At 52.1% G+C, this 22,467-nt stretch overlaps 3 protein-coding genes across 6 annotated transcripts; 2 read left to right on the top strand and 1 right to left on the bottom strand.

The window, feature by feature from the left end:
* Positions 1–637: 637 nt before the first annotated feature.
* Positions 638–5,109, bottom strand: Abhd14b (abhydrolase domain containing 14B). Of its 3 annotated transcripts, XM_052719412.1 has the most exons (5): positions 5,031–5,109; positions 3,466–3,693; positions 2,033–2,274; positions 1,448–1,648; positions 638–1,323 (listed from the first exon to the last, which is right to left on the bottom strand). In XM_052719412.1, the coding sequence occupies exons 2-4, from the start codon at positions 3,674–3,676 to the stop codon at positions 1,469–1,471; spliced, it is 633 nt and encodes a 210-aa protein (XP_052575372.1). In that variant the 5' UTR covers positions 3,677–3,693; positions 5,031–5,109; the 3' UTR covers positions 638–1,323; positions 1,448–1,468. The 3 variants fall into 3 exon arrangements, with proteins under 3 accessions (XP_052575372.1, XP_052575352.1, XP_052575362.1); XM_052719392.1 differs by having other exon boundaries at positions 638–1,648; XM_052719402.1 differs by having other exon boundaries at positions 638–1,648; positions 4,856–5,065.
* An 875-nt stretch (positions 5,110–5,984) lies between these two features.
* Abhd14a (abhydrolase domain containing 14A) lies at positions 5,985–15,168 on the top strand. The gene is made up of 6 exons (XM_052719379.1): positions 5,985–6,172; positions 9,084–9,287; positions 10,544–10,757; positions 10,915–11,030; positions 14,384–14,619; positions 14,822–15,168. The coding sequence occupies exons 3-6, from the start codon at positions 10,564–10,566 to the stop codon at positions 15,002–15,004; spliced, it is 729 nt and encodes a 242-aa protein (XP_052575339.1). The 5' UTR covers positions 5,985–6,172; positions 9,084–9,287; positions 10,544–10,563; the 3' UTR covers positions 15,005–15,168.
* Positions 15,169–16,564: 1,396 nt separating this feature from the next.
* Positions 16,565–22,132, top strand: Acy1 (aminoacylase 1). 2 transcript variants are annotated; one of them, XM_052719326.1, is made up of 15 exons: positions 16,565–16,847; positions 17,253–17,357; positions 17,998–18,062; positions 18,154–18,258; positions 18,733–18,827; positions 19,084–19,160; positions 19,251–19,340; positions 19,431–19,487; positions 19,932–20,005; positions 20,087–20,136; positions 20,270–20,414; positions 20,497–20,565; positions 21,505–21,584; positions 21,713–21,773; positions 21,860–22,132. In XM_052719326.1, the coding sequence occupies exons 2-15, from the start codon at positions 17,264–17,266 to the stop codon at positions 22,022–22,024; spliced, it is 1,227 nt and encodes a 408-aa protein (XP_052575286.1). In that variant the 5' UTR covers positions 16,565–16,847; positions 17,253–17,263; the 3' UTR covers positions 22,025–22,132. The 2 variants fall into 2 exon arrangements, with proteins under 2 accessions (XP_052575286.1, XP_052575295.1); XM_052719335.1 differs by having other exon boundaries at positions 17,249–17,357.
* Positions 22,133–22,467: the final 335 nt, after the last annotated feature.

The following is a 22,467-nucleotide window of genomic DNA, read 5'->3' as shown; positions in this document are numbered from 1 at the left end:
TCCCCGCAGCCTTCATCTCTGCCCGGGCCGCGCCTCCCGGCGTCGGTCCCACGGCCCCCCGCCCTGCCCCGGCTCTCGCTTCTTCGCCATCCTTTACTCCTGGGTCCAGCCCAACGAGACCGGCCACCTACGGCTTTCGCACCGCCCGGCCCTAGTCCGCCCAGGACAGGTTACCCAACCAGCTGGAGGACGGGCCTGAGAGCCGTGTGGCCCTTAAGCACCCTGTCCCGTGATCCCCCCAAGTCTACTGCCAAATTCCTTTTGGACCTAGGGTTGTAAGAGACAGAGCGCCATTAAATCCTTTACTAGGAAAGGGATAGGAGTGTGTGTGTGTGTGTGTTTGGGGGAGGGGGGGGACCTGAGCCCGCCCCTCCCCCATCTCAGAGCAGATATTCTCCCCCTTTCGGTAATCGGCTCATGCTGGTCCCACTGACCTCCACCTCCCCCCTAAGCTGAATCTCTTGGCACCTGGGTGTGTGTGGGTGGGGAGGGGAATCCAATCTCCCTTTCCCTCCATCTGGCCTAGTGGACAAAGGGCAGGGGGACCATCTGGTCCCGCCAGAGTGGGGGAGGGGCCCACAGTGGCAGTCCCAAGGGGAAGGGGGAGGGGCGGCGCTCCAGAGACAGCAAAAGCATGTGAAGTCTAATAGCATCACTTTATTTCAGGGACCTCTGCAGTCGGTCTCCCCTCCTACCCCACCCCCAAACCTCACAGCAGGAAACAGGCTTGGCTGAGATTCAGACTTGATGACCAGGGGAGGTGTACAGCCCCCAAGAAGAAGGGAAAAAGAAAAACAGGGATATTTGAAAGGCAGAGGGGTACACCTCCCTTTCGGAGGAGGCAATTCTGGTCTGGGACCAATTGCAACGTGTAGATGAGAGGAATCTAGGGCTGGCCACGGTCCTTTTCCTGGCAAGTGGGTCTCTTACAAAGACTGTCTCATAAAGAGGTTCCCACCTGCCTTCACAGGAAATTGTACCTTCACATGGACCTGCGCAAGCATGTGATGCACAAGAATGTGGGTATCAGTCCAGTCATGTGGACCCATGTGCTCCCAAGGGAAGGGTTCTGTTTGGGTGTGGGGTGAGTCTAAACAAGCATTCATACAGGTTTGTTATCTGTGGCCTAAGAGGGGCAGGGGAATAGAGGGAATGTCCGGCCTGTAGGGCAGCTAAGAAGGAGGTGGAGGGAAAATAAGTAAGGCAGTGAAAGCCAAGCAGGGAAGCCTGTAGGAGAAGCTCATGGATTACCCACAATCAGATTTCTCCCCTTGAATCCGAGACTTTTTCCACGTGATTTTACCTCCATGATCTGATCTGTCACTGCAAGAGAAAAGCAGAAATGTCAGGAACCCAGACAGATGTATAGACAGACCTGTTGCAGGTGAGGCACAAGCCAGAGACCAGGAGAAGACTGTGAGAGATCCCAGAGCAGGCAGGCTGTCACCCGGATCAGCAGGACCGAGTCTCATGCTAGCCCCTGCAGGAAATCCAGCAGCCCTGTGTGCCACTCATCAGGCTTGTCCAGGTAACAGGGATGCCCCGCCCCTTCCATGACCAGCACTCTATGGTTGGGCAGCTGCTTCAGGTGTTGAAAGCTGGAGGAACCCATGGGGTCCTGATCTCCATATACAATCAGAGCTGGAGTCTGGGAGAAGGGGAAAAGAGGAAAGAATCAAGGGGCTTGCCTCACCAACCCCAGCCTTCTAAAGGTCAGCGTCAGCCCTCACCACCACATTAGTCTCTTCCTGCCTACCTTAGGAGGAGAGATAAGCGGATCCAGTGGGTGGGGACATGAATTTGTACTTTCCCAAGTACACAGTTTGTATAGGGTTTGGCATAGTAATCTACCAAGTCAACCAAAAGGAATTAGGTGGTCACATCTCCCCAGAAACCACCCCATTGGTTTCCCAGCTTCCAGTTGAGGAAGGCCCAGGGATGGACCCCACCTTCCTCCTGACATGCCATCTCAGCTTCACACACACACACACACACACACACACACACACACACACACACACACGAAAGGTACCTTCACACTGGCATAGTCAGCAGCATTGATTTTGTCTGTGCAGATGGGAGCCACTGGTACATAGCCCCGGAGGTGGGAGCCAGGGGCCACGAGGAAGGGCAGTGCATACATGCCACTTAATGATGGACTGATCACAACGGGGGGTCCCAGTTCCAAGGCATCTACCACAGCTGCTAGGAAGCTACCAGGGGCCAATTCCCCAATAGGGGCAGGGGCTGCTGCTTCCTTGGAACGCCCAAGACCTGCAGGGATTCAGGTGTGGGAGAGATAAGGGCAATGAATGGGAAGGGTCCCTTCTTCCAGCAAGTTCTCCTAGGTCTCTCTGTGCCCGGGTTCATGTAACACCCAGTGGATTGAATTCATTCACACCCACAGCCCGGTGTATTATATTTGTGGCAAGAATAAGACATTTCTTTCAATGTTTGCATTCATACTAACAGTGTCCTGAAAAGAATCAAGCTCTGGAGTCTATCAGGGCTAGGTCTGAGTCCCAGTTCTCCATTTACTATAAAGATGACCATAGGTCAGGCCTCCCAGCCCTCCTCAGCTGCCCAGTTTCCCTTCTCTGTTTAAATGGGATGGGGAATGATCCTGCCATTTAAACGTGTGAAAATTAAGTTAACTGTTTAGAAGGCACTTCGCCCTCCTGGAGGATGGGACCTGAGACAGTGCTTCTGCCCTGGGACTTACCAGTCAGTCCCCACCTTCAACAACATTAACTGTAGACCTTCAGCCTGAAGCTTAGCCCAACCCACTGTTGGAAACAAGCCTGGCCAGGCCGGAGAGCTGCCCTTGAAACCTGAAACTATATCAGCTCTAGTTTGTGAGGGGATTAGATCCAGTCAGACAGGCTATGCCTCCAATTCCTCACGAGACACTAAAATGGGTGGGGCCTGGTGATCCAGGTTATGACAGGCAATCTGGAAGCAATTCCCACCTCCTTCAGTGCCCAAGGACTCTGCTTGCAAATAGGTGACCAGGTACTTAGCCATCCATCAGGCCCTGCCATGCTTCCCAAGGCTCTGGAAGGCTATTGTCAGTGCCTCCACCAGCCTGTGAATGTGGCTTGGTCAAGGTACTTTATTTACTTCCAATCAGCTGAGCACCCATTACTACCTCTCAAGTACTAGCTAATACATTCACACTGATAACCTCCTTCTGTGCTCACTAGGGACAGTCACCAGCAGGAGTGCGGTATCTACCACTCCAGATGAGGGGAATAAAGCCCAGAGACATCAAGACACAGGCTTAGTAACAGTGAAAAGCAGCTGAGCAGTGTATCGATCCTACTAGAGCAAGACTAGACCAGTTCAAAGGTGCATGGACTATGTACCTAACTCTGTCAAGCTCAGGGCCCTGCCTGGCTAAATCCTCCCAGTCCTCCAACCTCAAGTTTTCCCCAACCCTGGCCCAAAAGCCCACCCCAGAAGTACCTGGTAGGTCAATGGCCACAGCCCTGTAGCCAGCCTCAGCCAGCCTCTGCAGAGTACCCAGCTTCTGCCAGGTCTCAGAGGAGAAGCGGATGCCATGTAACAGCAGCACAGAGAAGCGAGCGGCCTGCCCGCTGCCAGGTCGGGCCTCTCTGAAGAAGAGGCCCTGGCCCTGCACCTGGATGGTGCCCTCACGCTGCTCCACACTGGCCATGCTAGACGGTGATGTGCCTGCAGTTCAAAGTCAGCCTGATGAGTGGTGAAAGAACACCCTGCTGGGGGTGGGATGTGGGGTAGGGGGGCAGCTGGGAGCAGTTAGGTGACTCCCAGGTCTTTAGGATCTGAATTACGGTCAGGAAAAGCAGGTATTATTTCTGCCTCTCCCACTCGGTTATTTGATATTGGGCTTCAACTGACTTAACTAAAATATGGCAGAATTAGGAATGTCACTTAAGAATTTAAGAAAAACTGTCAGGCAATGGTGGCACATGCCTCTCGTCCCAGCACTCAGGAGGTGGAGGTAGGCGGATCTCTGTGAGTTCCAGGACAACCAGGGCTACACAAGGAAACTCTTTCTCAACCCCCCAACCCAAAAATAAACAAACATAAATAAATAAATAAATAAATAAATAAATATTAAGAAAAACTATGCAAACTGGGTAGTGGTGGCTCAAGCCTTTAGTCCCAGCACTCAGGAGGCAGAGGCAGGGGGATCTCTGAGTTCAAAGCCAGCCTGGACTATAGATCGAGTTCCAGGATAGCCAGGGCTACACAGAGAAGCCATGTCTCAAAAAATTTTAAAAAAAGAGAAAAGAAAGAAAGCCAGGTGGTGGTTCATGCCTTTAATCCCAGCACTTGGGAGGCAGAGAGAGGCAGGTGGATCTCTGTGAATTCGAGGCCAGCCTGGTCTACAAAGTGAGTTTCAGGACAGCCAGGGCTGTTACACAAAAGAAACCCTGTCTTGAAAAACCAAAAGAAAAAAAAGAAAAAGAAAAACTATGCATCCGGATGGGTCTCACCACCAGTTAAGGTATGTGTCGGTAGTAAAAACTGGTATTTAATACTAGTTCGTAGACAGTGGATAGGATTAAATGAAGCTATGCATTTAAAAAAAAAAAAAAAAAAGCTTGATACATGCCTGGGCATATAGTAAGCGCTCAGTCCAGGTTAAATACTATCTGGATTAGCCTCATCTAACCCAGCGCTTATCATACAGTGGGTGAACTGGCAATACGGGCAGGAGTGAGACCAAGTTTGTTTGGGATGAAGGCCTATTTTCCAGAGGCAGAAACACATGCACTGGTTGGCAAGGACTTTGGAGTTCCTGACTGCCAGGGACGGGGGTGCTCAGCGCGCTGGCCCCTGGAGCCCAACCGGTTGACGCAGCAGTCACCCGCGCTCGGTCCACGGCGCCCCACAATTCCGGATTCCTGGGTCTGTCTGAAGGAAGTACGAAAAAGAGGGGCAGCCCAGAGAGAGGTGACCTGGAGAGCCGAGATCAGATGACTTGGGGCAGGTGGGGTTCTGAGTGGAGACGCAAAGGAAGAGTCGAGAGCGCAGAGTGGTACCTGGGAATCTGCGTGGTCTTCAGCAGGAGAATATGGTGAGTGCTGTGGGCGGGTGGGGAGCGAAGTAGGAAAGGGGCGGGGCGGGAGGTGGGGACAGGCCTGGGGGTTCCGGGCGCCCTCTTTTGGTTACAAACTACCGCTAGGCTCGTCCGCACCTTAACCCTTGGTTCTTCTCCAACCGAACCTGTTTCCCCAAGCCCGCCCCGACCCCCATGTGCCCCAAGAGCCAGGTTGAAGATCTTGAAACCCTCAGCTGTCCGCCCCACACGGAAGTGGCCTGCCTTGAGAAGGAAATCTATTCCTGGTATCCTTGCTGTCCGCCCCCCTAAACCGCCCTCACCCCGAGTCAGGACAGTCCAGGACGAGCAGTGCACCTGTCATGACGCTGACATCCTACATATCAGCGTGGAAGGCTCCGCCAAAGTTCAGCCAGGTGGCATGGGAGTATTTTCCGAGCCTGTAGAATGGGTCTGGTTAATGCCAACCTTGGCAGAGTACCAACAAGGAGTGAACCTTTTGCGCCCTTCATGGCCTCTGGGCCCCGGAGCCTGGTTGCAACACAGAGGCCTGAACCTGGGGTAGACCAGATGTTGATCACAGGTTGCCAGCCAACAATAAGTGTCCCCCTAAGGCTCTGACCCGGCAGGGGAATGGGGCTAGTAAAGAAAGTGCTTGGGCAGAAGCCTGGAGCTGCTGCATAACAATAACATCATCTGGCATTTACACTAGGAGACCTCGGTGCCAGGAGGCCTCGGTGTTCCGAGACTTGACCTGTCCTCAAGTCCTACGACATCCCCATGCGGTGAGTCCTATCTTAAACTCCATTTTGCAAACAAAACGATAGAAAGTGAAGAACCCGGTGGCTGTCCACAGGCTCTCAGGCCTCAGGCCAATAACAATTCCGAAAATCTGGGCCGGGAAAGGCGGGCCTCGGGGCCTTAGGGCACCGCCCCAAATCTTCCTTTGGTAACCAGGCAAAGCCTGCAGCTGCGTACTGCGCAAGCGCGCAGGGGTGGTCCGACTTAGGCCGGCTGGTTACCAAGCCCGAGGCAGTACCAGATTCGCCGGGCTGTTTGGCTGTTGGCTCCGCCTCGGCCGGGCCCCGCCTCACCGGATCCCGCCTCGTCACCCCTGTTAGCGCGGTGAGTGTCTCCCGGGAAGGAGGCCCGCAGGTTGTCCGGGGACCGGCCATCCTTGTCCCCGCCGCTTGGGGCAGAGTCCTTCGGAAGGCGCAAGCGCCGGGCAACACGTGCTGTGTGCGCACAAGTGTCTGCGTGTGCATTCCTGGGTTTTCTCTTCGCTTTTGCCGAGGGTGGGGTGTGATGGGATGGGGTGTTCACGGGTTCTGCCTGCTTGCTTGTATGTCTCTTTTCTGTATTTATGTCCGCATCTGACTCTGTGTATTTCTCAAGGTTTGTGTGTGTCCCTCTGCTGGTGCGTTTCTTCTCATGCCTGCCCCCCAGGTCCTTGCTTGCTAGGTAGTTTTTCTTTCCCGGGGTCTTTGGGAACGTGGAGGAGGTCTGAGAACAACTTGCTGGAATCCGTTCATCTTTCACCTTGTGAGTTCCAGGTATTAAAGTCAGATTGTCAGGCTTGGCAGCAAGTGCCTTTACCTGTAACCCTATCCCTTTTAATATTTTATTTATGGGGGAGGGCGGGGGCGAAAGCGTACAGTAGGGTGTGTATGGAGGTCAGAGCTCAGTTTGGGGAATTGTTTCTTTCCTCTCACTCTATGGGTCCTGGGTATTGAACTCAGGACATCTGGCTTGTCTGCAAGGACCTTTACCCTAAAATAAATAGGGGCTCACACGAGCCCCTATTTATTTTAATTCAAGGTCTCACTACATTGCCCAGGAAGGTCTTGAACATCCAATGCTCCTGAGTTTGGGCGCTTTTTTCTGTCTTTGTTGTTATTGTTGTTGCCGGTTTTTTGTTTTGGGTTTTTGTTGTTGTTCTTTTTGTTTGTGACAGGGTCTTACTCTGTAGCTCTAGCTCTCCAATTTGCATGGATCCCTCCCTCTCCTTGAGTACTACACTCTGAGGCCAGGACTGTGTGTTTATGTGTCGTTTAAGGGTTGGGTATGATTTTGTGCTTGAATATTCCAAGGGTCTGCATGTGGTTTTGAGGGTCTTACCAAGCAGCCCAGCTGGCCTCAACCTATAATCCTCCTGTCTCAGTCTCTCTAGCTCCCGTGCCTGTGTATGGGTTGGATTTTTTGTTCTGTTTTTGTTTTTTGAAAGGGTGTCTCTCTATGTAACCCTGTCTGATCTGGAACTCCCTATGTAGTTAAGGCTGACCTCAGACTCAGAGATCCTCCTGCCTCTGTATCCTGAGTGCTGAGATTAAAGCTTTAGGCTTGTATATATATGGTCTTGAAATACATGTGTCTGACTCTGCCTTCCCGATAACTGATGTTGTGCCCAGATCGTGACCCCCAGAGAGACCAGAATGCAAAAGCAAGGTTTATTTCCTTTACAAGTCGAGACAGGGAACTCATCTCAAGCACTTACTGGCCGAAGCGCAGCGAGGCAGGAAGGAGTTATTCTTTCTTGGGGAAGTTAGTTTTTATAGGCAAAACCCACAAAATTTCTTAAGAGGGGAGGGGGTTAGTACGGGTCTATCTTTGATTGGTCCAGTTTTTCCCGGGCCTGGACTTTGTCTTATTCTAGCTTATCTGTTTGCCCTGTCAGGAGTTTTACAACCCATTTCTGGGGTCTGGTCATGTTATCTCTGGAGAGGGGCATCTCGTGGTTAATCGGTCACTACCAGACATCCTGACTTTGTTCTTTTGAAAACATCTGACTTCACCCTCTCCAGGAAGGGGGAACTGACTCAGTCCTGTTTATTTTAAGATATCGATTCCCTCAGCTCTTTTGGGTTTCTGGGGGAACTGTATCTGGGCTTTTGGTGGGGGTCTTTCACTGACTGGTGTGTGACCAAACTTTTACTGGGGAGATGAAACACACTTGTCTACTCACCCCAGATAGGGAGCCATGGCAGACCAAAGTACGGATACCACCAAAGCCCAACTTGGTGAGCCAATGAGCTTTATTGGGGTTACTTAACAGAAATATGGATAAGGGGTTTCTTACAGGACTCACAGACAGCTACATCACCAAAGCCCACCCCAGCATGGGTGACCGTTCACAAAAGCTGGGAAACGTGGAACACACTGCACAGCCTGCAGCCAGCTCAGCAGGTTGGATGGAGAGTGTCCTTTCCAAGTGACTCAGTCTAAAACTCTTCCAGGCAGTTCACCTGGTTTCCACTTCTTCAGAGACCTGCTCTGGCCTCAGTCTTCTTTGCAGCTTACCTTTGTTTAGTTGAAAGAGTCTCACCCTTCATTGTTTACTCGGGTAGGGAGGAGCCTAGTGAATCTGGTCAGTTTCAGGGAGTTTTGTTTCGTTTTTAGATTTATTAATTTATTATGTATACAGTGTTCTGCCTGCGTGTGTGCCTGCAGGCCAGAAGGGGGCACCAGATCTCATTACAGGTGGCTGTGAGCCACCTTGTGGTTGCTGGAAATTGAATTCAGAACCTTTGGAAGAGTAGCCAGTGCTCCTAACCTCTGAGCCATCTCTCCAGCCCTTCAGGGAGTTCTTGAAGCTAATTTTTGGCCGTTTACTTCCCTGCTCACGGAGCTCCCCTGCAGCATGGAGTGTTCTGACTTCAGAGGAGACTGATAACACAACTGTGCATGTGATTTTGTGGATGTTCCTGTAAGAGACTGACTGTGCATAGGCCAATGTGTGTACAAAGAGGCGGCTGTACATTTAGGGAATAGCTTCTTGAAATGTGTGGAAGCAAGACACTTGTCTCCGTGTGAGTATGTCTACATCTGTGTGTCACGGTAGAGAGGCCTTCCAGTATCCAGGGCAAGCACAGTTTACGCCTCTCCTCCTCCACCTGCCCAGCAATCGGCATCAGAACCCTTACAATTGTCTAGTCTTGGGCACCCTGGGTTGCCATGGCAACGAATAAAGCCCCACCCCTTCACCCTGAAAGAAGCACAGGTTCGCCTCTCTCGGACAACTAAGAGGGTTCCTTCACAGATGCTCTGCCCTGTGGGAACCTGAGCTAAAGCTGCGTTGGAGGCGGACATCCTTGGCTGCTCCAGGTTAGGAAGAAGAGCGTGCTCTTCTCCGCCTGGGTCCCGATTTTCCATCAGCACTGGAGGATCTGCTAGTGCCCACACACTGCCTGACTTCGGAGCTAGAGAGCGAGATTTCCAGAAGAATTCCACAGAGTCAGCAGAGGTGGGTGTGAACCAATGCAGGCTGCAGCTCCTAGGCCTACCACAGACTCAATTTACACTCAATAAAAAAGCATCCAGAGCCAGGCAGTGGTGGTGTGTATGTCTTTAGTGCCATCTCTTGGGAGGCAGAGGCAGGTGGATTTCTGTAAGTTTGAGGCCAGCCTGGTCTACAGAGTGAGTTCCAGGACAGCCAGGGCTATGTAGAGAAACCCTGTCTCAGAAAAAAACAAAACAACAACAACAAAAGAACGTATCCAGAATCCTAGAAACAAGACAAGCATGTTCACCTTAGGCCCAGTAAGTGATGATAGGGATATCCCATTGCCCACTTGCTTAGGTGGATTGTATTATGTAAATCGCACAAGAAGCTTGGTCGAGTACCAGGAGCTCAGCCCGAGTAACCAAACTCAACTCGTGGCAGAGGGGAATTCTCAAACCAAGACCACTGGCCCTGATTGAGTGCCCCTCTGGGGCTAACAAAGGCACCATACTGGAGGAGTTCATGAAGCAGATCATTTGGCAGAAGTGGGGTGAAAGCTGGCCCAATTCTAGGCCAGCTGCCCTCTTCCCAGCCCCCAGTATCTCAGACCTCAGCGTTATCCCCAACGTTCTCCGTGAACTGGCTCGTAATGGCTGGTGTGACCATGAACTAGGCCCCCCTGTTGCACAGGGCATTCTGTTTTTAGCAGTGTTCTAGTCATTGTGAGGAAAGAGAACCATTTCCAGGCGTGCCCTCAGTGGAGGTCTCTTTGCACACGTTGGGCTTTATCGGTGTCCTCCAGCCACCACTGAGTCTCCAGTTCATCCAGCTCCTGCCAGAACGAACACACAGTTCATCTATCTTCTTCCAGAACACACGTGGCCTGGTATTTTGGAAACTCGCCCCAGGTCCCAGGTCCCTTGCTTCTGCTGCGGTAGAGAATTCACCTGCGAGCCTGGATTCCTTCATACCAGAGAACTACAGTCATATATGTTCCCTGTGTTTTCTTGTGGCCTCTGAGTGCTTAATGTAGAGGGTCAGGCATGAAGGCAACGGCCAGAAGGGCTGGTGTAGTTAACACAGCAGTGGTGGTGACCACTACACATGCCTGTGTCAGAGGGACACCTCGTGCACTTCTCCACAGAGTGGAGTGTCCCAGGCCTTTGCCCAGGCCTGAGGAGTAGTTGGGTATGAGCAACCAGATAGTCATGCAGAGCCAGAGAAGGGAGGAGGGCCAGAGATCTTCCTCAGCCTCTCTCTACCCTTTTCTCTTCCAGGCTGTGTGGCACAGACCTTCATGAGCCGGTACCAGGCAACCCTGCTGGGGCTCGGCCTGCTGCTCGTGCTTCTCCTGTATGTGGGCCTGCCTGGCCTGCCTGAGCAGACTTCCCAGCTCTGGAGGGGCCCCAATGTCACAGTCCTGGCTGGTTTCACCCACGGCAACTCTCAGATATTTTACCGTGAGGTGTTGCCTATCCAGCCAGCACACAGGTGAGTGATTACCCAAGGGTTTAGTGGAGGGACCCCAGTCCAACTCCACTAAAGTTTAGTGGAGCTCAGGAGCCTGGAGGGCAGCGAAAGATACCCGGGAAGAAAGGATGGTGCCTGCCTGGGTCCCATGCCACATGTTTCCCCCATGTGTCTGCAGGGTGCAAGTGGTGTTTCTCCATGGGAAGGCATTTAATTCCCACATATGGGAACAGCTGGGCACACTGCAGCTACTGTCTAAGAGGGGCTACCGGGCTGTGGCCATTGACCTTCCAGGTGAGTACCCCCACAGTCAAGTTTAGAGAAAGCAGGCTGAAGCAGGAACACAGGAGCACTTGCCAGAAGGGAGAATTTAGCAAAGCCCTAAAGGTGAAGCAGGGCCATGTGGGCCCCTGTGTTCAGACAAAGCAGGTGCAGGTCACAAGAAGGCACCACAATAAAAGCCTGTTTTTATTTTCTACCTTGAAAAACCACAGTGTGAGTTATTGTATGTCACAGAGAAAACAGAAAAGCGATTCATTTCATGAGCAACCACTGGGGGGATTTCTTTTCCTTTTTTTTTTTTTTTTTTTTTTTTACAATTTATTTATTTAATTTAATTTTTTTTTTTTTTTTTAGTAAAACCAAAACTTATTCTAAGCCACAGTCATCCTAGGGTCCTACTGGGGGGATTTCACTGTGCTTTTTGTGACTGTGTGATTTTTGTGGCTTTTTTTTTCTTTCTAAATTTTGGGGGCACACCTGTGGAAGTCGGCAGATAACTTGTAAGAATTGGTTCTCTCCTTCCACCCTGTGGGTTCCAGGGATCAAACTCAGATTGCCAGACTTGGTAGCGACCCCCTTTACCCACTCAGTGAACAGCATCTCCTTGTTTTGTTTCGTTTTGTTTTTGACTGTATACATGGACTATGCTACCCTCTGGGTTAGTTGTTGTTTCCAGTAATGTGGATCGAACCCAGGACCTCAAGAATGCTAGGCAGGCACTCAACCACTAAGCTACACCTCCAGCCTCGTGCTATCATTCTTCTAATTAAAAATGAAAGTGGGGGTGGGGCTTGGGGGGTGGCCCAGGGACTAGAAAGATGGCTCAGCATGAGCTGTTCTTATAGAGAATCTGAGTTTGTTTCCTAATACCCATGTCAGGCAGCTCACAACCTGTAACTCCAGCTCCAGGGGATCCAGTGTCCTCTTCTGGACTCTGCGGGAACCTGAATTCATGTGCACAAACCTACATACAGAAATATACATGTAAATTAAAAATAAAATCAATTTTTGTTTTTGTTTTTGGAGACAAGGTTTCTCTGTGTAACAGCCCTGGCTGTCCTGGAACTTGCTTTGTAGACCAGGCTGGCCCCAAACTCACAAAGATTTTCCTGTCTCTGCCTCCTGAGTGTTGGGCCTGTACCCAGCTAAATCAATATGAAGTCCTGCCAGGCACAGTGGCACACACCTTTAATTCCAGCACTCAGCGGGGCAGAGGCAGGTGGATCTCTGTGAGTTCGAGGCCAGCCTGGTCTACAGAGGGAGATACAGGACAGAGGACTATTACAAACCCTGTCTCAAAAAAAAAACCCAAAATAAGACATAAAGAGTCCTTAGAAGCCAATAACACTTCTCTGCCCTCTTGACCGCTGAGAGTGACAGGCCCACTTTCAGGCATTTTCACGCATGGAGACACACACAGGTGGGCCTGGTCGTACAGACTTGTAATCCCTGCTACTCAGGAGGCTGAGGCAGGAGGATCCCAGATTCAAGGCCTGCCTAGACTACAGAGTGAATTCAGGGGTAGCCTGGCAACTTAGTAGAGACCCTGTCTTAAAATAAAAAGTAAAGCCGGGCGGTGGTGGCGCACGCCTTTAATCCCAGCACTCGGGAGGCAGAGCCAGGCGGATCTCTGTGAGTTCGAGGCCAGCCTGGGCTACCAAGTGAGTTCCAGGAGAGGCGCAAAGCTACACAGAGAAACCCTGTCTCGAAAAAACCAAAAAAAAAAAAAAAAAAAAGTAAGAAAGGCCTGAAAATATAATTCAATGGTGGAGTCTTTGCCTAGCATATGCAAGGCCCTGGGCTCAACCTGCCTGTACAGAGAGAGACAGAGACAGACACACACACACACACACACACACACACACACACACACACACACACGTACACAGAGAGAGACAGTGACAGAGAGAGAGACTGACAACATGCAGGTTGTATGTGGGAGTTGGGAGCATGAGCATTCTGCCTACTTAATGAATGTATTTACACCTCTATTGTCCTGGCTACACCATGACTTGTGGGTCAAGCCAGATCCTGCACACCTCCTCTGCTGTCAGTGCTGCTGTGTGGGCCATGGGAGGCATGGGCAGGCTGCTGTGTGGGCCATGGGAGGCATGGGCAGGCTTTGCATGTTCATTCCTCAGTTAGTGTATTTAACATTTTTAGTGTCACCTGAAATACCCAAATATCTAACCCAAGCCTCTTTGGACATGTTTCTTTAAGTATAGGAAAGCTGGGCATGCCTCCAGCACTCAGGAGACAGGGGCAGGTGAATCTCTGAGTTCTACAGAGCAAGTTCCAGGATATCCAGGGTTACACAGAGAAACCCTGTCTCAGAAAAACAAACAAACAAAAGAAACATTTAGGGGCAATAGTTTCTCTAGGGTAGCTATCAAGGACAATTGATGAGTCAGGATACACTTTTAAGCTTTTGGACAAATACTATGTAGCCTTCCAGAAAGGCTGTAGAGATTATCCTTCCCTCAGTCAGGTAGGTGTCCTTTCCTTAGAGCTTCCTAACACTGGTTCCTATCAGCTTAAAAGTTTAGCCAATATAATGACTGAAAGATATTTCTCCTTCTAAAAAAGTATTATTAGCTAGTTGGTTGACACTGTGTGTATACATGTGTGTGCATATGTGTGCATGACGAAGTGCACATGTGGAGGTCAGAGGACATTTTATGGGAGTCAGTTAGTTTCCTCCTTTCACCACGTGGGTTCCAGAGATCAGATGCAAGTCGTCCAGGTTTGTGCAGCAGGTGCTTTTACCCACCGAGCAGTCTCACCTGCTGGAAAACTGAGTTTCTTACAGGCCTGTTATAGAATGAAAACTTGCTTCTGAGAACGGCTGGGGTGGAATTGCTATGTGCCACCGATCCTCATCTCTTTCCCCCACTGTGATGGGCAGGAAGTCCTGAGTAGTTCCTGGCTCAGCAGTTCTCAACCTGTGGGTCAGGATCCCTTTGGGGGTTGAATGACTCTTTCACAGGGGTCACATATCAAATGTCCTGCATATCAGATGTTTACACTGTGATCCATGACAGCAGCAAAATTACAGTAATGAAGTGCAACAAAAATAATTTTCCCGGGCTGGAGAGATGGCTCAGAGGTTAAGAGCACTGGTTGCTCTTCCAGGGGTCCTGAGTTCAATTCCCAGCAACCACATGGTGGCTCACAACCATCTGTAATGAGATCTAGTGCCCTCTTCTGGTACACAGACAGAATACTGTATACATAATAAATAAATCTTAAAAAAAAATTAATAATTTTCCCACAACATGAGGAACTGTATTAAAGGGCCAAAGCATTAGGAAGGTTGAGAACCACTGTCCTAGCCCCTCTCAGGTAGTGCCTGCTGCTTTTCCCAGGTTTTGGGAACTCAGCACCTTCAAAGGAAGCGAGCACAGAGTCAGGACGAGCGAAGCTGCTGAAGCAGGTGCTGCAGGACCTAGAGGTGCAGAATGCTGTGTTGGTGAGCCCTTCCCTGAGTGGCAGCTATGCCCTGCCCTTCTTGATGCGAACCCACCACCAGCTCCGTGGATTTGTGCCCATTGCACCCACCTCCACACGGAATTACACACAGGAACAATTCTGGGCTGTGAAGGTACTTAGACAATGATCTGCAAAGATCCTGGCCCCCTGGCCCTGTCCCTGGCTTGTACCACATGGGGGTGGTCTTAGAGGGTTGGCCCCTGAAGTTGGATGGAAGAGGTAGAGTGTGGGGGCAAGGCTCCCCAAAGGAATAGCCTGTGGGTTGGATCCTCACCAAGCCCCCAGGATCAACAACTTCTGGCCTTGCCCTGCAGACCCCAACTCTTATCCTGTATGGGGAACTGGATCACACCTTGGCACGAGAGTCACTTCAGCAGCTCCACCACCTGCCCAACCACTCTGTGGTGAAGCTACACAACGCAGGCCATGCCTGCTACCTCCACAATCCGCAAGCTTTCCACCTCGCCCTTCTTGCATTCCTTGACCATTTGCCTTGAATGGACTCACTTCGCAGAACTGACCTTGAAGGGTCTAGACGCTCTCTCTCCTCTTCCAGGGAGGCAGCCCTGAGTGGGATTGGGGACAGAGGATCAAGCCCAGCCAGGACTTTTGATTTCATTTCACAGGCACAATAAAGAAAAGCCCTTTTGTCCCCCCTGGAGAGTGACATTGTGTTTCCTGACTTGTGTGGGGGAAGCTGGGAGTGGGAGGCAAGTCTCAGACTGGATGGGGAGGCTGGAAGCGGTGCTCCTGGGAGTCTTAAGTGAGTGCACTACTTCCTTATAATCTGTGCTCCCTTCTCTGTGCCTCAGTTTCCTCCTCTGTGAAATGGGCATGGTGACAGTAGCGGGGAAATGATTGTGGGGTTGAATGTGGGTAGGTGAAATACCTGCGTGAGTCCGTGAAGGTGGAAATGGTGTGTGGTTTAAGAACTAAAACAGGCAGGTGGTGGTGGCGCATGCCTTTAATCCCAGCACTCAGGAGGCAGAGGCAGGCGGATTTCTGTGAGTTCGAGGCCAGCCTGGTCTCCAAAGTGAATTCCAGGAAAGGCTCCAAAGCTACACAGAGAAACCCTGTCTCGAAAAACCAAAAAACAAAAAACGAAAAAACCTAAAACAGTGTTGTTGAACCACCAGACCCGATTGCTTCCTTGTTATGGGTGAACAGGCACAGACTTCAACCCCAAGAGGGTGGAATGGCCCACTTTTTGATTCTCCCTGCCTGCTCCTTTGGTCCCAAGGTTGAAGTCTTCTGCTCCTTCCCCCTCCCCAAGCTGGCTCAGCCTCTGGAACAGAGGGCAGAACTTGCTGGAAGTACAAAGAGCAGCTAGGTGCACAAGTGGGCAGCTACAGTTACAAACAGCTTGCTGGTGGCCAGGGGAACAGCCATGCCTCTGTTTCTCTCTCCGCTGGAGGCGGAAGAGCTTAGGGTTCGATGGAGGGTCAGCCAAGGTGCTCTTTCCCAATCTCCCATGCTGGCAGGTGTCATGATTGTACCTGATGCATACGATTGCACGTGACGCTCGGCATCTCCACTATCTCAGACTCATAGTGTCACACATACGGTTATATCCACCGTGACACGGATTTGGCCACACCGTAACACGTTCACAGCCGCACGTTCTCCCGTTCGGGCATTTATTTTTCATTTATGTCACCTTGCCCAGACTCCCACTTTGCCTGGCCAGGGTTAGAATTCCCTGGGCACATCGGTATCCTGGAACTCACAGGGTGGGGAGAGCAGACGCTAAAAAAAAAAAAACAACCCAAAAACCTCACTACACAAGGAGTGAGGCAATCTGGGAGAGCCTCCTTGAGGAGTGGAGGCCAGAAAAGGGCAGAAAGGACAGAGGGGAGAAGATGCACTTTGCAGCCCGACACCTAGAGAGCAGACGCGTTCCCAAAGCCGCTGCGGCGACTTTTAGCGCCAGGCCCCGCCCTCTTCTCTCGCCCTATCCGGAGGCTGCAGGGGGAGGAGGGTCGCCTGGGGGCGGGGCCAGCCTGAGCTTGCGGTCCAGGCTCCAGGGCGGGGCGTGGGGAGGGCGGAGCTGGCCGCAGTGAGGAGGACCCAGGGGGTGGATCCCGGATCCAAGCTGCCAGTTACCCGGCGCAGGCCCCACGTTGAGTCAGGCAGGGACAACGGCGACGACTCCGCCACGCCACGGAAACTGGGACGGCCCTTGCAGTCTCCGGTCTCCGCCCCTCCACCCCGCCCTGGCCACGTGGTGGGCGTACCTGGGCGGTTTTGAGATTGCGACCTCGGTGGACCCTGAGTCCTGGCCACAGTTCCGAGAGGTCCCTGAGAGAGGAGAGCGCAGGACGGAAACCAGGAGAGAGCAAGGTTGGGACACCTTAGGGAGCGGTTGAGGGGCATGGGGCACCGTGGCATAAAAGCCCGGCTTTTGGGAGAAATATTTTGAGGAGGGTATAGGGAGTCAATGTCTCTTTCAAACCAAGTTCTCCTACTTCCTTAGCTGGCTCTGAACCTCTCTGAGCCTCAGCTTTCTCTTTTGTCAAGTGGGCACTCAAAGGCACAAACTTACTTCCTTGGCACTCTCCTGGGGATTAAATGAGGAAATGTGTAGAAAGTAACTAGCACAGCCCAGAATGGGGTAGTCAAACCAAGGTAGGTGTTCTTCTCGCCGTGGGAGCAGCGTTGGGAAGGTGCAGGTGCAGCCCACCGGGCCCCAGCTGCTGGGAGCAAGAGAGAGGAGTAATAATTAACTACTGACTTTGCCCAAGCCAGCACGCGGCGCCATGACCACCAAGGGCCCCGAGTCCGAGCACCCCTCCGTGACGCTTTTCCGCCAGTACCTGCGCATCCGAACTGTGCAGCCCAATCCTGACTACGGTGAGAATGCAGGGTCTTAAGGCCTGTGATAGGGCCTCAAGGCCTGGGAGTGTGCTGTACACTGTCTCCGACACCTGTCACCCCAGGGAACTCCCACTCTGCTGTTTCTGCTGCCTCCTTTGCTGTAGCCATCCTCTGTATCGGCTGACCAGGGCAACCGGTCCCACTGCGCACCACCCTCTCTCTATGCTGTGCAGCTTCGCGTGGTTACTCCTGGCAGCTAGTTAAGGAGTGACTTCATCTCACTCCTCAAGGGCCAGAGTGGAGTGGGGAGACTGGGGCGACCACAGAGAGACACCTAATTCCCAGTCTACCAAAGTCGTTCAAAGGCCACAGCCCTTAGGGAATCCGGCTTGGTGACTGGGAATCTTGTGCAGGAGTGCAAATGCTGTTGTAAGATTTACGAGCTGAGAGACTTTGGGTGAGTCTCTTTATCTCTGACGTCTCTATCTTTTAAAAAAGATAGCACCCGATCTTCACAGAGGGTCACTTATGGGCCACGAATATTGTTTCTTGGGGACACAGGTGCAGGTGTCTTTGGGGATTTGGAATTGTGTTGGGAAGGCAGCTGTACATCTCTGGACTGCCCTGGGCTGGTGGGTACCAGCAAAAGCAGTGCCAAGGTTCTCTGTTTCCCCAGGGGCTGCCATTGCCTTCCTTGAGGAGAGAGCCCACCAGCTGGGCCTGAGCTGTCAGAAAGTGGAGGTGAGCCTGGGTTCCTGAGCAGGGTGGGGATGAGGGCTTGGGGACACCTTGTCACCTGGTGCTGACTGGCTCCTGTCCTCACTCTCTGCAGGTGGCACCTGGCTATGTGATCACTGTGCTGACCTGGCCGGGCACCAACCCTACACTGCCCTCCATCTTGCTAAACTCCCATACAGATGTGGTACCTGTCTTTAAGGTATGTATAGATGGGTGTGTGCAGGCCTGGAGGACAGACATAGTGTAGACTTCAGGATGTCCCCCAGGGGCCCATGGCGCTGATTCTACCACATTTTTGTTTTGGGTTTGATTTGTGTCCTCCCCCCCCCCCCCCTCAAGACAAGAGTCTCACTATGTAGCTCTGACTGTCCTGGAACTCACTCTGTAGACCAACTTGGCCTCAAACTCAGAGATCCACCTGCCTCTGCCTCCTGAGTTCTGGAATTAAAGGTGTGCATCACTATGCCCGGCTTATCCACCACTAACTCTTAACATTCATATGGCATGGCTCTGTACAAGCAGCCTTTGTCCCCTGAGGGTTCTGCGCTAGGGAGGGGGTGGAGACAGGAAACTGATGGGGGATGGAAGTCAGCTAGCCGTTTTCTTAGCCTTCTCCTAACCCTCTCACCGTCTCAGTTCTGTGGCGGGTCCCTCTTCCCACCTTTCCTCTCAGGAACATTGGCATCATGACCCCTTTGAAGCCTTCAAGGATTCCGAGGGCTACATCTATGCCAGGGGCGCCCAGGACATGAAGTGTGTAAGCATCCAGTGAGTATCCTCCATTCCCAGTCCCCTGCTGGCCTTCTGGACTCAGCAGGAACACAGAGATGTGATTGAAAAACCCCAGGCCAAGCAAGGATCATCTTGACCTTCTGTATAAAGCAGAAATTACTGCCATGATCACTTATGGATGGGGAAACAGGCCCAGAAAGGGACAGGGCATCCTGAAATGCATAGCAGGGAAGTGTCTGGTGCACAAGACTACACCCTGTACACCCTTTGCACTTAGCCTCTGCTCCCTTAGGTACCTGGAGGCTGTGAGGAGACTGAAGAGTGAGGGCCACCGCTTCCCTAGAACCATCCACCTGACCTTTGTGCCTGGTAGGAGTGGCTTGGGGAGGGGCATCTTCGAGAAGGGGAACGAAAGTGTGTTGGGAGGCATCTCACGTCGCATCCCTGACACTTTTACAGACGAGGAGGTCGGAGGTCACAAAGGGATGGAACTGTTTGTGAAGCGGCCTGAGTTCCAGGCTCTGCGGGCAGGCTTTGCCCTGGATGAGGGTGAGCAGGTTGGCAAGCCTCCCAGGTGTGGGGAGGCTGCAAGGGGAGGCTGAGTCACACTCCACTCTGTGTACCTACTTCCTCCCTCAGGCCTGGCCAACCCCACTGATGCCTTCACTGTCTTTTATAGTGAACGGAGTCCTTGGTGTGAGTATGGACTGGGAGTGGGGGGATCACTTTCTGCTGCTGCCTCCTTTATGGCCGTCCCCTGGGTCAGCTGACCAAGGCATCCGGTCCCACTGCGCGGCACCCTCTCCTTACGCTGTGCAGCTTCATGTGCTTACTACTGACAGCTAGTTAAGGAATGGCTTCCCCTCACCCCGCAAGGGCTACTTCTAGCCAGGTGGCAACTCAGCCAGCCCAACTCTGTGTGGGCTTGCACAGCACAGGCTCTCTTAGAAGTCGATGTCTGAGACATCTAGACTTTTGCCTCCCAGCTCTTTCCTTCCTGGGTTCTGAGAGCAAGCTCTTATCTGTTGCCAGGATCCTGCACTGTGCCATGGGCTCAGAGTTTAGAATGTGGAAAAGACCTGGGCCCACCGTAGGGCTGTGTCTCCAGCTCTCTCATGCTGAAAATTCTGTTCCTCCCAGGGATCCGGGTTACCAGCACGGGGAAGCCAGGCCACGCCTCACGATTCATTGAGGATACAGCAGCAGAGAAGTTGGTGTGTGGCCCACGGGGAGCCTGGGCATTCGGGAGGCTCTGTCCCAGGGCCACTCTCACATCTCACCTCATACTCTCCTAGCATAAGGTTATAAACTCCATCTTGGCATTCCGGGAGAAGGAAAAGCAGAGGTAAGGCAGCCTAGGAAGGGGTGGGGTGTGGGGGTGGCTCTGGAAGGCTGTGCAAGATGGGAGGGAGACTTGTGTAACCTTCCTTTGTCTGCTTCTGCCCTCTGCCATCCCCCTCCGCCATGCACCCTTGCAGGCTGCAGGCGAACCCTCACCTGAAGGAAGGGGCTGTGACTTCTGTGAATCTGACTAAGCTAGAAGGTGGTGTGGCCTATAACGTGGTACCTGCTGCCATGAGTGCCAGCTTTGACTTCCGAGTGGCACCAGATGTTGACATGAAGGTGCCGCCTCCACCCAGGTTTGAGGGAGAGCCTGGATTCTCAGTCCTGTCCTAGAGGCTTACCTCTTTTCCCTTCCTTTCAGGCCTTCGAGAAGCAGCTGGAGACCTGGTGCCGGGAGGCGGGCGAGGGGGTCACCTTTGAGTTTGCTCAGGTATTGACTTGGGACCTATGATGAGGGAGCATCAGGGCCACTGGGGACTTATCTTACTGAGGATGAAAACATAGGAGTATGTGCCTGGTGCATCTGCATACATCTGGCTATTCCCTTCGCTGTAAGAGATGTTTCATTTACCCAGTAAGCAATAGCTGTAGAGACCATTGTGAATGGTGGATAAAATGGGGGTCGTGCCTCATGTGTGTATACTCTGATAGGAGATTTGGAATGTAGCTCAGTTGGCAGAGTGCTTTTCTAGCATGCTTGAAGCCCTGGGTTGGATCCCCAGCACTTCATAAAGTAGGAATGTGACAAATGCCTATAATCCCAGCACTCAGGGGTAGATGTGGGAGGATTAAGACCTGCCTTGGTCATATAGTGAGCTCAAGGCCAGCAAGGGCTACTACCTAAGACCCTGTCTTAAAAAACAAAACAAGCCGGGTGGTGGTGGCAAACACCTTTAATCCCAGCACTCAGGAGGCAGAGCCAGGCAGATCTCTGTGAGTTTGAGGCCAGCCTGGTCTACAGAGTGTCCTTTCAGGCCAGCCAGGGCTATGTAGAGAAACTCTCTTGAAAGAAAGAAAAAAATAATAATAATACTGTGATGTTATTATGTGATTATGCACACATGTGGTCCAGGAAAGTGGGACCTTGTATTCAGAGAATATGTATTCTGCCCGTCTGAGGCCCAGGGCACCTGAGCAACAAGCATTTGGGCTAGGATATGAAGGAAAAGTGTGAACTAGATGGGGAGTGAGGAATTAGGAAAAGCCCCAGACCTAGGGCATTTGAAGGACTCGAAGAGGACCTGGGCTACCCTGACCACTTGGAAGCCTGGTAGATGGGTGGGTGTGCCCTGTGCCAAGCACAGCACATTCTATGAGTAGTGAAGCCTGAAGTCCTGGTCCTTATCCTGTTACCCCTCCCCTTTCCCAGAAATTCACAGAGCCCCGAATGACACGCACTGATGATTCAAATCCCTGGTGGGCAGCTTTCAGCGGGGCCTGCAAGGAAATGTGAGCACTGACCAGCCCTCTCCCCACAGCCCAGATCCCGGGACCTCTCCTCATTGTCTTTCCCACCGTCCTGTGCCCCTCTGGTTTTTCCCGCCTTCTTCCCCATTTACCAGGCTCTTCTCCTGCAGGAACCTTACGCTGGAGCCACAGATCTTTCCTGCTGCCACTGATAGCCGTTATATCCGAGCGGTGAGCTACTCACTCACAGGGCCTGCCAGGCAGTGGGCTAGTCTGAAGGCTGCCTTTCCCCTGACAGCACCTTGTCACCCCTGCAGGTGGGGATCCCAGCTCTGGGCTTCTCGCCCATGAACCACACCCCTGTGCTGCTACATGACCATAACGAACGACTGCATGAGGCTGTGTTTCTACGTGGGGTTGACATTTATACACGCCTACTCTCTGCACTTGCTAGTGTGCCTGCCATGCCCAGTGAAAGCTGAGCCCCCTGCCTTCCAACCCTTGCGACTTTCAGCCCAAGCACTGCCAAGGATCAGTTGACCCTGCCCAGCAATAAAGCCAGTGTTGGATGGGACTTTCTTTATACTGTGGACAGTATGGAGTAAAGATTTGTGTTTTTCTGGGGATTTGTTGCTCTCATCTCCCATTTCACAGATGGGAAAATTGAGCCTTTGGGCTCCCTTTTAACTGTCCTAAACTGCTCTGTCTCTTGGCATAGCACACCATCCAGTACCACACAGTCACATTTGTGCCTGGCTGGAGGCCCCAGTTCCTATGAACCAGCACACTGGACCTACGAGGACAAGATACTGTTCCCATCACAAGGGTACTAAGGGGCTGGAGAGGCAGTACAGTGGTTTTCCTGAAACAGGCTGGGCATCCCCAACAGTGTTATCAGCCATGGCTTCAGGAACTTCACCTAAAT

The sequence above is a fragment of the Peromyscus californicus genome, unplaced genomic scaffold (genome assembly GCF_007827085.1).
Source record: "Peromyscus californicus insignis strain IS unplaced genomic scaffold, ASM782708v3 Scaffold_11__1_contigs__length_118956290, whole genome shotgun sequence".
In the NCBI taxonomy this organism is placed as follows: Eukaryota; Metazoa; Chordata; class Mammalia; order Rodentia; family Cricetidae; genus Peromyscus; species Peromyscus californicus.
Note: the sequence above shows the minus strand (reverse complement) of the source record. Positions and strands in the feature narration are given on the sequence as shown.